The 14,288-nt window shown below is 48.5% G+C and overlaps 3 protein-coding genes across 3 annotated transcripts; all 3 read left to right on the top strand.

Moving 5' to 3' along the window:
- Window positions 1-1,362: 1,362 nt before the first annotated feature.
- Window positions 1,363-2,356, top strand: FIESC28_09795 (uncharacterized protein; the record flags this gene model as incomplete). The annotated part of the gene is made up of 3 exons (XM_031163930.1): window positions 1,363-1,485; window positions 1,539-1,831; window positions 1,885-2,356. The coding sequence occupies 3 exons, from the start codon at window positions 1,363-1,365 to the stop codon at window positions 2,354-2,356; spliced, it is 888 nt and encodes a 295-aa protein (XP_031012013.1).
- A 7,189-nt stretch (window positions 2,357-9,545) lies between these two features.
- On the top strand, window positions 9,546-11,224 carry FIESC28_09794 (uncharacterized protein; the record flags this gene model as incomplete). Its single annotated transcript, XM_031163929.1, has 2 exons — window positions 9,546-9,696; window positions 9,783-11,224. The coding sequence occupies 2 exons, from the start codon at window positions 9,546-9,548 to the stop codon at window positions 11,222-11,224; spliced, it is 1,593 nt and encodes a 530-aa protein (XP_031012012.1).
- A 1,526-nt stretch (window positions 11,225-12,750) lies between these two features.
- Window positions 12,751-14,208, top strand: FIESC28_09793 (uncharacterized protein; the record flags this gene model as incomplete). The annotated part of the gene is made up of 1 exon (XM_031163928.1): window positions 12,751-14,208. The coding sequence occupies one exon, from the start codon at window positions 12,751-12,753 to the stop codon at window positions 14,206-14,208; it is 1,458 nt and encodes a 485-aa protein (XP_031012011.1).
- Window positions 14,209-14,288: the final 80 nt, after the last annotated feature.

Here is a 14,288-nt window from a genome sequence, read left to right as displayed (position 1 = left end):
CTCTTATGTTCTCGGCGGTCAACTCTTCTAACACCCTGCAGGTGATGTACTGTAAGGCCAGGGTCGCAAAGAAATACATGCAGTTGCAATCACGAATTATGGATGGTCAGTGAAGTGAATTGAAGTGAAGTGAGGTGATATCATGGAATTAACGGCAGACAAGGGCCCATCTGCCGGTGCTAAACATGCAGGGAGTCTAATGGAGGGTAGTGATTGCTTGTGACAAAATACAGGTTACAAGGGTCCTCGAATGGACCAGAAGCAAGTTCATGACGAAAGGTCAGTATGCAATGAGACGTGGAATGACACGGTGAAAAGAAAATGACGGCAACATTAACAGTATTAATATCATCATTGATAAGAGACAAATCTCGATAGCGTCCCAGACCCAAGGCCTAAGGCCCCAAGACCTGAGATGAGATATGTTGAATATAAGCCAAGCCAAGTCGAGCCATACATATTCGTAGCACATTAGTCTAATTGATTCTGAGCGCGTGATGTACAGTACAGATAAAGGTTGAAATAACCTTGAACGTTAGTCGTTTCTAGGCATGCAGTCACTTTGACGTCAAGCTGTGCACGGAAAGATGCTCCGGATAGGTAGACATGGAGACAAGACAATATCAAAATGCCCTTGTCATAAGAAGATCGACGGTAGGGTTTCGTTCTAATCATAACCACATGACACTCCCGGAAGCTACGGAATCACATCCAATGCGACGAGTGGCATGACATCTCTTTGGTGTTGAGATTGTATGTATTTGTTACTGATACATTGGACTAGATAGCATCATTAACTGTTATTCAAAGCTACAAGTCTGACGTGTGTAGTTATCACAAATATACAATTGCTTTTTTTCGATATGCCTGTTTTCATGCAAGTCGCCCTGCCACGTCAATATTATTCAAGCAAAAAGGAAATGCTTGGCTTACAAACTCTCCGTGTCATGGGCATCGCCAAGGAAGTCTCTTCACATACCCCAGCAACAGTATTCTGTTCCTGTACTGTATGTATGTACCCGATACTCACCGCGACTCCTTCACGTCATTCCAACGAGTGCAGAGTGCAACTTCTTTTGGTTTCATGACCAATGGGATGTAGTGGAAGTGTACCTGGATTGGGTGAGACGTTTCTGGAGACTTCTCATTGGGAATGGGAATGGATGCTGTTTGCTTGCAGATGAGATGGTGGTGTCTGTGTGGTTTTGTGTATATAATAGTGTCGTCTTCCCCGTTCTCGACTGTTTCTGTATTCTCGTCAAGGAAGATTATTGTGTAGAATCTTGATATCAGAGTATATTTGCTCTTACATACTCACCAACACTACTCGCTATCTATACTGGACATCAGTAATACTCCAACATGCCTGTCCTCTTCGAACGAAACGATTCTCTCAGGGTTAATCCCCAAGGAGGTGATGCTCGTCTCTCCAATGCTGGTTCAAACTGGCTCTGGGCTGTAACTGCCCTCTACCTCGTCAGCTTCGTATGTATACTCTCTACTATTCTCACACACAGCATGTACTAACACTACGATAGCTCGTCTATTTTGCCATGAGCTTCAAGCCTCGCAACAATGAGCGAATCTTCCACTACCTCTTCACCATTGCCCTCTTCGTCGGCACAATCTGCTACTTCTCCATGGCCTCTGGTATCTCATACTCGATTGTTACTACGCAGCTGAACATCGGCCGAGCTGTTTCTTACCAGATCTACTTTGCAAAGTATATCAACTGGGTTGTTTCATTCCCTATTGTTCTGCTTGCTTTGGGTCTCATGAGTGGTGTGAGCTGGGCTACCATTCTGTTCAACATCTTCCTTGCCTGGATCTGGTAAGCCACTCTTCCTCATATCCTTTCAGACGCAGTGACGCTAACGTTGATAGGATCATCTCGTACCTCTGCTCCGCATACACCGTCACCTCCTACAAATGGGGCTTCTACGGCTTCGGCACCTTCGCCTGGCTCATGCTCGCCTACCAAACCCTCCACCCAGGCCGCGCCTCAGCCTCTCGTCTCGGTCTATCACGCGACTACCTCATGTTGGCAGGCTGGTTGAACCTTCTCTGGCTCCTCTACCCGGTCGCCTTTGGTCTTTCTGATGGCGGTAACGAGATCGGTGTTACTCAGATGGCCATCTTCTTCGGCATCTTGGACGTGCTCATGATTCCTGGACTTGCTTTTGCGTTCATGGTCTTGTCCAAGCGCTGGGACTATGGTGCTTTGAACTTACACTTTACTCAGTACGGTCGTGTTCATGCTGGACATGGTGGTGTCTTCCCTGAGAAGAGGGCTCCTGGTGCTGGAACTTCTGCTCCTGGAACTACAGCTCCTGCAGCTACTGCGCCTGCTGTTTAAGGCACGAGTTAACCATGCTTGATTCATTCGGGGATGCTATCTGTTTGCGGATGCCAGGTTGGCTGGTACCAGGACGCTCCTTTGGATAATGGTGGAAGTAATGGTGAAGCTGGCTTGGAGTTGTCTATGCTGGATTTGTGTATTGAGATACCCTCATTGAACGGGAGCTGGATACCCATCAGGTATTAGATATTGCTGTTGGCTTATTCAGTTAATGCCTAATTATTTTTGCATTGATTTTGTTATTATCCAAATCTGTTGATGATGTCTTGCTTTCAGTGACAACACTCAACATTGATTAGGTATACTACATCTGTGCACTTGACAAACATAAATACCAGTGGAAGTATCTCCGCACAGATGATTATTATGCTATGACATCAGGAGTAACAACTGCTTTTATCTTGGTTAAACATTGTAGGTTGCCGTTTCAACTTGAAGTTGAACTTACCCTGTACCTCAAAGCCATCTATGACCGATGTCTCACAAAGAAACTCCTCACACGAGCAACACACATCCTCAAATGCATGTTGTCCTCATCATCAATCCAACTGAGACAATTCTCTCCCTGCACAGCGGAGTCAACGTCACACTCCGAGCTGGTACTTTTCTCGCTTTTCGCGCTTTCGCTACAGTGAACAATCCATCTTCAACACCTGCCTTCTCTAGATAGCGTTGAAAGCCGACAATAAACACCGTTGATACACTAAATTAGCCTTTGTATTGTCCAGGAACCTTGAGTTAAAGCTGAAGAAAGCTTGCGCTGTTACGTCGGTCGACATGCTGTGGCTTGCGCTACAGCAGCGAGGGACGCAGCTTTTGTCTCTGAGACATTGGCTCCGAGGAAAAAGAAACTCGTCATGTCAAGTCCACGTGGGAATGGGAACACTAGAACTGGAAACTAAGACTAGTTAACAGGAACTGAAGGTTGAAGCTGGAAACTGTGACTTCATTAACCAACTAGTGAGTTTCTCTTCGCGAGACGAGCGGAGGGCCGAAGAAGGCACACCGAGTGTTTAAAAACTAAACGTCATTCTAAGAAATCACTTGCCAAGAGGAATTGGTAGCTGATTGCTCACAAGTTACAGAGTTACAGCAAACAATACTGGGAATTGCTTGGAGGAGTAACACTCAAGGCTAGTATCACCTGTCAGTGACGTCTCCCAGCAACTCCCACAGATAGACGCAGCACAAGTACCGTCCTCATCGGCCCATTCTCATGTCTCACTCTCACAGTGTGCAACATGCCATATGCGAGTCCAATGTTTCTCTCCCAACCAGTGGAACCTGAAAGAGAAAAAGGCTTGGTTGTTGAACATCGTCTTGCAGATGGGCAAACATGTAGCGAGCCGTAGTCAAGCAGTCATAAGCATTTCTTTTCGACATGAACACGACAGGAGAGAAGAAAGCAGATAAATGCGTCCCGGAAACAAGCATAGTATACCGACCACGAGGAGTCTTGCATTAGACTGTTTCAGCCCGAATCCTTAAATCGCTAGGGCAGGCCTGGTTTGTTCTGCTCGGAAGAAGCAAGTGCAGTTTGGATGAGCTTTCAATGCGATACGAGACTCTTCTCTCAACACTCATCGAGATTGCCTTGTAACCGAGGGCCAAGAAAGGACGCCAGTGGCTTGAATGGCGTTCTGACACTGACATGTCACCGGTATGTGTAGGAGATAGAGTTGCTTCGCTACTGGACAATTAACGCAGAGAAATTGTCTGGGGGAAGCACGTGGCGTACCGATACAAACCAAGCCAAATCCGAAGCTCAAGCCACTCAATTCATGACATGCATCCTCACAGTACAGAGTATGCGAGGAGTTGCAAAGCTGCGGGCTGAGAGTTGTCAACGGCCGCATAACACAGCCGTTCGAACGTGGGTTGGGTTGACTCCTCTCTTGTCTCCCTTGGAAATCTACTCGATGACAGGCGAGACATCACCCAAGACAGCCCAAGTTTAACGTGACACAGTAGAAGCAAGAGCCGCTTGGTGTCTCTCACAAGAGGGGTAAAAGAAAGCAGTGCTGTACTGTACTGTGAAGCAAGTCTCACAGAATTGGACTGTGGCGTGTAATGGGAAGTCGTAGACGAGCTTGCGTCAGGAGTAAGAAGCAGACGTGAAGACAAGAGTTGGTCTGTGTGCATCCTCTACAGTAGACAGTGCATTTGGCTTGGGCTCTTGAGCCTTGGTCCTGGGTTCGCCTCTTTCAACAAACAAAGAGAGGAGATGGGAAGGGAGAAAAGAGGGAGGGCGAAAATCCGATCGAGAGGTCAGCCCGCATGGCGTCGTGTCGTGCCGCGCCATGCTTGAGACAATCAACCAACCAACATATCGGCAGTGTTTATTGGAATAGCCTACTGCAACAAGATACCGGACTTGCAGCTCAGCCTTGAAGGGATATCCACGCCTACGGTATGTATACCGCAACGGTGGACAGCCTGTTGGTTTCTGCTATGCAATGTGCCATGCTGATAATTCAACGTCTGTTTCGGAACCATGTCAGTCGTAAAGACTATCTCCGATCGACGATAACTAGGGAGATGACCTGATACTTGGTTCAGCCAAAGTTTACGACTGGAATGCGGATCGTAGTATTTCTCTACTGTACAGTTGACATTTCCAGGTACGTGTAAAATGTAAAGGTACCCAACCAAATGCGGTGATCCGTATTTTCGGGTATCCCAACGGTACTGTACAGATACAGAGATATAGTGCTATCGTGTATTCAAAAGAAGAAGGCTGGGAGATCCATTCTCCTGCTGATGCTGTTGTTGGTGGCGTACAGCAGATCAAGCCAAACGTGCATCACAGACTCTCAGTGGCCGACCAGCTGAGACTTTGCGGGCGTTGAGAGTGACGGTACGAGAGGCACAGTAGCAGACAATTCCACTTTCTGTATGATAACCCACAGATTTTCTAGAAATAACAACCTGCAGAAGAGTTGTCAGTAATGATGGACCCCAGGCATTGCTGTACGTATGTATCTATTCGTCCCGCTCGGGCCGCTCCCCGGATCAGATATAAAATGGATAAATTCTCCTAATTAACTTGGTTAAGGACGGGCGAGTCAAAGCCAAAACCCACATTGTAACGTAATTAAACCAAACCCTGAAAAATGGATTTTGGTCTTGTCTGTGCGGCCGATGGAGAAACAGAAAAGCATGATCTGATGTTGTAATGTAGGAAACTGTATCCGTACTCAGGTTATAACCCGAACCAACAAAGACGCACAGACTAGGCTGAGACCTTTGCAGCGTAGCATAGCGTCCTAGCGCTACTGTACAATAACTGTAAAGATGCCCCGTGGCCAAGGAGTCGGTACTGTATCGTATTGTCTCTTCAACTGTACAATAGAATACAGTAGTGTACAGTACAGCAGTTTGACTGTCTTTGATTCAGATCGGGAGACAGAGAAAGGCGATGCTCGGATCTGCGAATACAGTACTGTCAGCGCATAGTGGCTACAGTAACAGTACTGACGTCGTTGCCTTTGCCTCTGCCTGTCGCTCTGCCGTCAGTCGATACGGATATACGACGGACTTTTGCATTGCATGACTTGTGAATCGTCCATCTCGGCAAGGAACATGACTCTGTTGACTGTATCGGAGCCCACCTCCGGGCAAATGTGACCCTGAACGTGGTATTCTGTTAAGCGATCTAGTTAGGCGATCAGAAAGTATGAGTGGATAGACAGATGAGCCGAGCCTTGGCTTCGAACTTCAAGGGCCAGTCGGCTGTTGCAATGTGACTGAAACACTCCTTTGCCAACCGTTCAGCGGTTACAGTGATCTTGTCCCTGTACGGTACAGTACCGCTGGCGAGTAGGCGAGGCAGGGTAAGGCAAGATGGGTGAGGTAGTGGTGGGTAATCTTGAAACAAGGATGGTATTCTCTGTCGTAATTCAGAAGACATGGACCAAGCATTTGGGTCAAGGTTGTACGTGCGACGTAAATGCCGGCCGTGTCGTGTCCACCTAGTTGGGCATACACATCGCACCATGTACCTTTCCCGCTGTCATTCAACGTGTCGAGACTTTAACGGGTGATGGCTCGGATGGCTGGCTTATCCCTGTTGCTCTTCTCTTCCTTCTTTCTTTTTCCCTTTCCTTTTCCTCAGCTTGGCTAGCTTGTTGCATCAGCGCTTGTGCATATGCATTGCACTGCATAGCTGCACAAATGTGGAATAACCCTACCAGTGCAAGGTTATTCGTCCAATGTTGGCATGGATAAAGAAGAGTCTTGTCTCAAGGTATGTATGTTTGGTGCTGAATACGAATATCAGACGGTTGCAAAATACAGTGTAGATACGATCTTTATACAGTACACCCAATACTCTCGACCTGTGTGAGGAAAGAGGACTCGTTCATTAATTCATTCATTCTTAGCCCCGCTCGTTGTTGCGGAAAGGGCCTAGCGTCGTGAGATCCTTGAGGGTTCCCGTGCACCGGGTCCTGCATCCCGCATGTTTAGCTCGGCGCTAACGCATAAGTATGGAGACTTTATTTGCGCTAACTCTGAATGAGACAAGACTCGATTTTAAGTGACTGAGTGCTCGCTGCTCTTCCTCGCTGAAAGATGACATGACGCAGAGAATGGAGACTGGGAAGATGAGGTCAGACGAGACCTGTGGTTTCAATTAAGAGTGAGAGAGATGTCAGATATAATCTTAGATTGTCAGTCAGCCTGATCACCAGAGTCATAGCGATCAAAGTGTATCATCAGCATTGGATGTCAAAATATCGGGCTTGTCGTATAATGAGACATGGCGCACGTTGATACTGAGACTTTTTCACAACTCGGCTCCCGTCTGTGCATAACATCAACGCATCGGTCCGCAGGATCTATGCAGCTGCATTCACTCTCAATACATATCAATATCATATCCTACAGTACAGTGAGAATAAGATTTGCAGCATGGTTTCTTCTTATCACATCGATCAGAAAAAAAGAAAAGAAAGCAGATGCCTCTCGTTACTTCTCTCACGGAATCGTGCGTGCCTCCCCCCCACTGCTGTGTTGTGCTGTTGGTTGAGATGAGAATAGACAGACCCTCCCTTCTACTAGAGCACCAGTCATGTCGAGTCTTGGCGATGCCACTGCAGTCCTCGCTTAGCTGGGAGCTTGGCTGGGAACGTGCCGTCCTCTTTGATGCAATTGTGATAGGCCCAAGACTAAAGTCCCCTGCCCGCTGAGAATGAAGATGTGCTGTTGTCGTCCCGGAGCACTTGGCCTTTTTCGGTACGTATTCCCGTTCCCGAAGACGGGCTGTAACGCTGCAACAGCACTTTTGTCTGATATAACCAACCATCTCAAGAGAGAGAAGGAGAAGAAAAATGCTATAGCCCGAAGTCTGTATACGCAATCTTTGCATCAGTCATCTTCATGCCCCTTCCCTTATGCTTCTGTGCCTGCATCGGCTGTTTTATCTTTTTCTCTCTGCCCCTGCCACAACAATAGAATTTGGATGGGATGGAATGGAACGATGATTTGATCTGGCACAGTACGGTAACGCCGCTGATGGTCTTGTCCCTTCTCAGCTGAGCTGTTGTTACAGTACCAGAATAGAATAGGATTAGCACCATGAAGCCCACGAGACTTGGCGCTTTCTTGAATTGAACTCTAATCAAAAAGTCCCTATTGTATGTTTATGAAATACACTACAATAGTGCCACGAAAATTGACGTTTTGCGATATATACTCAACTTGCAGAAACAACTGTCCTTTTGTTGGCGCTCAAGTTTCAACTTATTCTCGGATGCTGGACCTTCCCGTCCCGTCTCGTCTGAGCTGGGCTGGGCTTCTTTTGTTCCCAAATTCCAGGACGCGATCGAGGAGACTTGGACCAGCCAACAGTAGCTTTCTATTGGCTCGATCTTCCTTGTCCCGTCTCCTTGGCTGTGGACGAACACCCCCCTCCTCAAAACCGAATGGACCCCGAAGCCACTGGCCCATGCCTGGGAATGATGTGAGGTCCTTTTTTAACAGGGCGTTCCAGCGGTTGTCTCTGGGTCTTTTTGGGGGTCCGGGCACCGAGTCAGCTCCATGGCATGGACCTTACCAAAGCCAGGCTCCTGGGCCTGGCAATCTATCTGTTCATCAAAAAAAGACAGCCCTGAATGGGCCAAGACAAGACAAGAGAACCTAGAGATATTCAGCCACTCATCAGCGGATATCTTGATCCCTGCCCTCTCCATCCCTTCCGTCGTTTTGAATGGTTAGGATCATCACCAATGTCGCTCTCTCGCTGTTTTTCAACTGTCCGAAATGCTTGTATGTTAGTAGTTTAGCTTAATTACAGCAAGTACAGTACTGTATGTACTAAGCCCAAGCTCAAGCCTTGCCTCCCGTCCGTCATATTTAGAAACGTCTCCGCCATTTTGTATATGTATGTCTATCTGCCATCAAAACAAATCGACGTCTCTATCCGCTGTGTCTACCACTGGTTGTTGTCCTGGACTTCCACAACATCGCATTAGATCTGCACAGTACCGTCGGGAATTGCTTGCTCTGTATCTATCGACTGGCTGTGTATCTCTATCTCCCCATATCTGTACTGTACTGTACATATCCATCCTGCTGTGCTGTCTCCACTCCCACTATCCAAGTTCGGCAGGGCTTGTCCTGGGCCTGGGTCCTGGGCTGTTTCTTTTGTCCCCTTCCCTGCTAAGAGTTAGCGACATACGCTATTTGTCTCGCCTACGGGCCTTATCCTATTCCTCTTCAACGGCCTCCGCCCCCGGTCTCTCGCTTCCACTCTTTCTCCCCCTTCTCATTCTCCCCTTCTTCTACTCTTATTGCTGCTGCTGCTACTGCTCCCACTTTACACCAAAACCTCCTATGTCGCGTTGAAGACCTCTCTTTCATCTCTTCAACTCGACTCTCCTTGTCTTCAATTACAGTCGTTGCCCTCCGTCTGTTTTTGAGTTGACAAAAGATTATCCTTAACCGATTGGCCGACAATTTCTTAATTAATAACGTCTCATATTGAGGGTGAGTTGCCAAACCTAAACCTTTTGGTATTTCAATTCCTCCTTACCGTTGGTACTCAATAATACCAACGGACTGGGTTTCTGCTTCGCATGCACGACCGTTGCTGACAACGCTTTGCTTCAAAGGCTTCACTTAACTTCATTTCTTAACCGTTTCTTTACGTCGGCGCGCGCTCTTACGCGCCTCATTAATACTCAACATGGCGACTCCTTCCGCAATCCCCACGAACGCTACTCGCGAAACTATCGCCAAGCTTCACCGAGTCACCAGAGGAAACCGCAGCCTCTGGTACATGATGACAGTCCTGCAACAACCAGAGCGAGCTCGAGCCTGTGGTTCTGGTATGAAGGGTAAGTCGATTGATGACAAGCAAGATGCGATGCACGTGGCATCAAGATTCTTGCACTCTTCTTACTGGTACTGACTTTTTCTGTAGCCAACAGCGACCGTCGACCCGTTGATCCTCCGCCAGTTGTCGAGCTCCGAATTATCGAAGGCCCCACTATCGAAGAAGGCAAAGACGTCACATTTGACTACAACGCCAATTTCTTCCTTTATGCCAGTTTGGAGCATGCTCGTCCGCTTGCACATGGCCGCGTCTCGACTCCCGCTGCCAACAACCCGCCTATTCTCACCGGTGTACCCGCCTCTGGCATGGCCTACCTCGATCGCCCAGCTGAAGCCGGCTACTTCATTTTCCCCGATCTTTCCGTTCGCCACGAGGGCTTGTATCGCTTGACCTTCAGCTTGTTCGAGACTACCAAGGAGGAGCAGGACTTCGACATTCAGCCTGCCGATGGCGATCTTCCACCAGGCGTTGACTTCCGCATGGAGATCAAGACTAACCCCTTCATGGTTTTCAGTGCTAAGAAGTTCCCCGGTCTCATGGAGAGCACACAGCTTAGCAAGACGGTTGCCGATCAGGGCTGCCGAGTTCGAATTCGCCGTGATGTTCGTATGAGGAAGCGTGACTCCAAGCCCGCCGGCAACAATAACAACAACAATAATAATAACAACAATAACGCTGGCAACAATGGGTTTGAGCGCCGGGAGGAAGATTTTGGTCGTCGAAGGACTGTCACACCCGCCGCTGAAGTTCCCCACGGAATTCGCAACCGATCCCAGAGCAACTCGAGCGAACACCGAGCTCCCTACGCCGATGCTTCTCGTCGACCCTCGATGGTGGACTCATACCCGCCTCCACCTCCACCCTCTTACGACCCGGCTCCTTCAGCCCAGCGTCACCTTTCTTTCGGCGATCCATCAGCTTCCAAGTATCAGGCACCTCGACAATATGCTCATCAGCCTGGCCTGCAAATAACGCCTGTTTCCGCCAATGGCTCTTACCCTCCCACCGCCCAATCGCCATACACCAAGAACGACGCTACCTATGGCTACGTCAGTCGTCATATTCCACCATCATGCCCTTCGCCTGCTCCGTCCGTCAACCGCGATTTGTATGACCGCAGACAATCCACCAGCACTTACGTTCCTCCGTCCCCATCCGTCTACTCCGCAGAAGGCCACTACCGTCGAGACTCGCAACCATCGTACCCCTCTACACCGTCTGCTGCTCCTCTTCCCCGATTGATGAACACTGAGTCATCGCGTGGGTCCTTGAAGATTTCTGCTCTAGTTGAGCCGATGCCGATTATCGAGCCTCAGGTTGACCCTCTCCCTGAACTCCCTCCTGTGAACGTTGGCGGTAAGCGCAAGCACGAGAACGTGTTCTCCCAGAGCACTAGACCTCTTTACAACGGCCAACGACAAATGGACCCTCACTACAGCCGTACTCATCGCGGCTACAGCCCTGAACATGGCTCTTACTCCCGAGCCGATGGCCGAATCGATGTTATCGAATTCAACAAGTTCTCTTAGAAAAGACGAGAATGTTGGATCTGCTCTTTATCCAATTCAACAAATACGAGTATTAAAACATCAACATTCATACTACTTGACTAGAAAGGCACACCGGCGTTCTAGTGTTGTGTATTCCTATCTACAGGAGGACGGTGGGATGATGGAAGATGCATGAGCGACAATGCTTAGGAGTTCAGGCGCAATTGATGTGAGATCAAGTCATGGAAATGAAGACTTGACTTGGCACCAGACTTGGATTGTCTTGGACATCAAAGATTATTTTGCATCGTCATTTGTATTGGATCACGGAAAAACTTTGGGCTCCTATGATCACAAAATGACAATCACATACTACGATATCATTTTCTTTATTCAGTTTCTGTTGGCCTACTTTCATTTTGAAGAATCTATTCCATTGATGCTTTTATTCATGTTGATTTGATCTTGTCGTGCTTGTATCCGCCTTGTGTTTGTCATTAAAATACTCTTTGTTTGCTAGCAACAGCGGGCTTTGTGCGATGATGCTTGCCAATGAAATGGCCTCGATACAAGTCTTTTGTATGGAACCAAGGACGAAGCCGTGATAGAGATTCTGACACTCAGGTTCTCATGGATGCTGAAACTATCAAGCTTGCTTTGAAGTCGGACAATGGGTTTTGTTATTTAGCTATGGGCGTTATCAACATAAATTCACAATGTTTTGAATCATAAGAAGAGACAACTTAATGAAACTGGAGACTGCAATTTGGGATAAAAAAACAAATACCTGAACCGTCTGAAACCCTCGACCAGATATCCATGTCGAGGATGAGAATAGCTGGATCGACAAAACTTGTGCAAGATCCACTCATAAACATTTTCATCTAGCATTGACCACGATGAGAGATTGAGGTAATCGAGGTTGAGGTTGAGGTTGAGGTAGATGTGTATTGAGTGGGGAGACAGACATCTTGACGGGAATAAGAAGTGAACATTCATTAGTTATTCTAGCTAGATGCTTAAAACTTATGCTAATTAATTCACAGCCAATTCACGACTGGAATCGACGATTGATTGTTCTGTCTAAAACTAAAGGGAATTTAATCTCCGTTTTAGTACTTTTCACTTCGATTTTATTTCCACTTTTGGGAGTTGGCGATTCGAGTATCCCTGCGCTCCTTCCCATTCCAAGGCCAATGCCTCACTAACGCTGCAGGTACGTTGCATCCCCCGCTCCTTCCTCGTTGCCGTGGTGAAATCACGTGGACGATCCAGATTCAATATCAACAAACCACGTCCACGTCCACGTCCATGGTCCTACCGCCGCTATCACTTTTGCAGATGTATTCAAACTGCACCCAACCGTTCTGTTTACTATAATCAGCCACATTTTCCTCCATCCCCCCAAAGCCGTTATGTCGTGTTGACTTTGAGCCCATCATTCAACGCTTCCGTCAACGTAATCGTGCTGCTTTAGGCTCTTACATCACACTCAACTTATACGCAATTATACAATCGCATTCATACATACATATACACATACGTACACAACCAAAACCTTCTATATGGGTCGGCCGAAGCCTCGCCGCGCGTTAAGCGCGAGTCGGTTTCAAGAAGGCTCTATGAACGACAGGACTTCTGCTGCACCGCCGGTTCAATTTCTGGGTCCCGAAGAGCTTGCCGCCCTTGAGCGACCTGCTCTTACACATATCAAATCCAACACCGCTCGGCCGATGAGCGATGACTTCTCTGACAAACAGGTCAAGAAGGGAAGGCTCCTAGGCCAAGTTTGGGATGAAGTTCGAGGCCGATTGGGATTTAGGAGGGACAACGAAGATGACAAAGGGTCCAGGAAGAGGTCGCGGAGTCGCAAGCGTGATCAGGATGACCAGCGCGGGAGAGAGAGGGAAAGAGAAGATGTCCAGATGACGGATATGCCAGATATGAAGACTGCCATCGACCCCCCGAGGGACGACATGCCTAGTCGAGAAGAGATATTGGCTAATTATCACCATCTGATGGCGTCTGGCTTTTTCTCTTCTCACGCTATCCAGTCTACTCGCCAACCACCACCTGGCTCTGTTCAACAAGCAGCCCAGCAATGCGCCGCTCCTCCGGCCAACCTCATGGATGCTCTGTCTCGAGCTCCCACGCCTGGAGGTTCAGTTCCTCCAGTACCTACTCACAAACCACCCACGCCACCTGGAGAGCCCAAGTCGCCTTCAAAGGCCAGGTTCCCTCTCAAACTGCAGTCACCCCCAGGCAACCCGGGCGCTGCCACCTATGACGAGCTAGTTGCATCTGGGTTCTTCACTCCTCCACTATCGGCAGGCACTTCACCACCGCCGACTCCCTTCGGTGCTGCCCCTGCTCCAGCAGTACCTACTGGCATAATGTCGCGAGATTATCTCCAGCCACCTCGGCAGACGAGAGGCTCAAGAACGGGTACTCCTTCGACTTCCTGCGCAGCCTCTCCTATTCAGTCGCCAGCGAGTGTCTCATCTAGGGGAACTAAGCGAGCTGCAGCGGACTCCAATTCGGACGACGAAGCAGAGGGTGGGGCTCGCGATCCCCCAACTCCCAAGAAGAAGCTACGCAAGTCTTCCTCTCGAGACATTGGCTTGCCAAGCTTGCGAAACGTTGCGTCTCGTCGTAGCCTGCTTTCTTCTCGACGTAGTGTATCGGGACCTCATGGATCTGGCGCTGGCAAAGACTATAACAATCTTGCCCGCCGCGTCCTTGGGCGTCTACCTAGGGCTGGCGGTCGGAGCTCTTTCGACTCTGAACGTGGGCCAGCTTCACGACCTGGTTCTGCTGCTAGAAACAGCACTGATGAGTCCAGATCCCCGTTGCAAGAGGTTCAATACTCCCGAGTCCTGCGTTCGCGCAAGATCTCTGTAGAAGAGCCTCACGGTGTACCGGGTGTTCACAGGGGCATCCCCATGGTGCCCGATATTCCCGAGAAGTTTGCTTTGCACAACAACGCCGAGAACATGGCCCCGGCCTTGCGTTCTCGCTATTAGTTAACGACGACGGACAAGCTTTTGCTCTTTCAGCATTGATGATTGACATTTAACAGAACGCAGGATACCTACGACAGCAC

This window comes from Fusarium coffeatum, assembly GCF_003316985.1.
Source record: "Fusarium coffeatum strain FIESC_28 chromosome Unknown BRIP53273_contig_268, whole genome shotgun sequence".
Lineage (NCBI taxonomy): Eukaryota > Fungi > Ascomycota > Sordariomycetes > Hypocreales > Nectriaceae > Fusarium > Fusarium coffeatum.
Note: the sequence above shows the minus strand (reverse complement) of the source record. Positions and strands in the feature narration are given on the sequence as shown.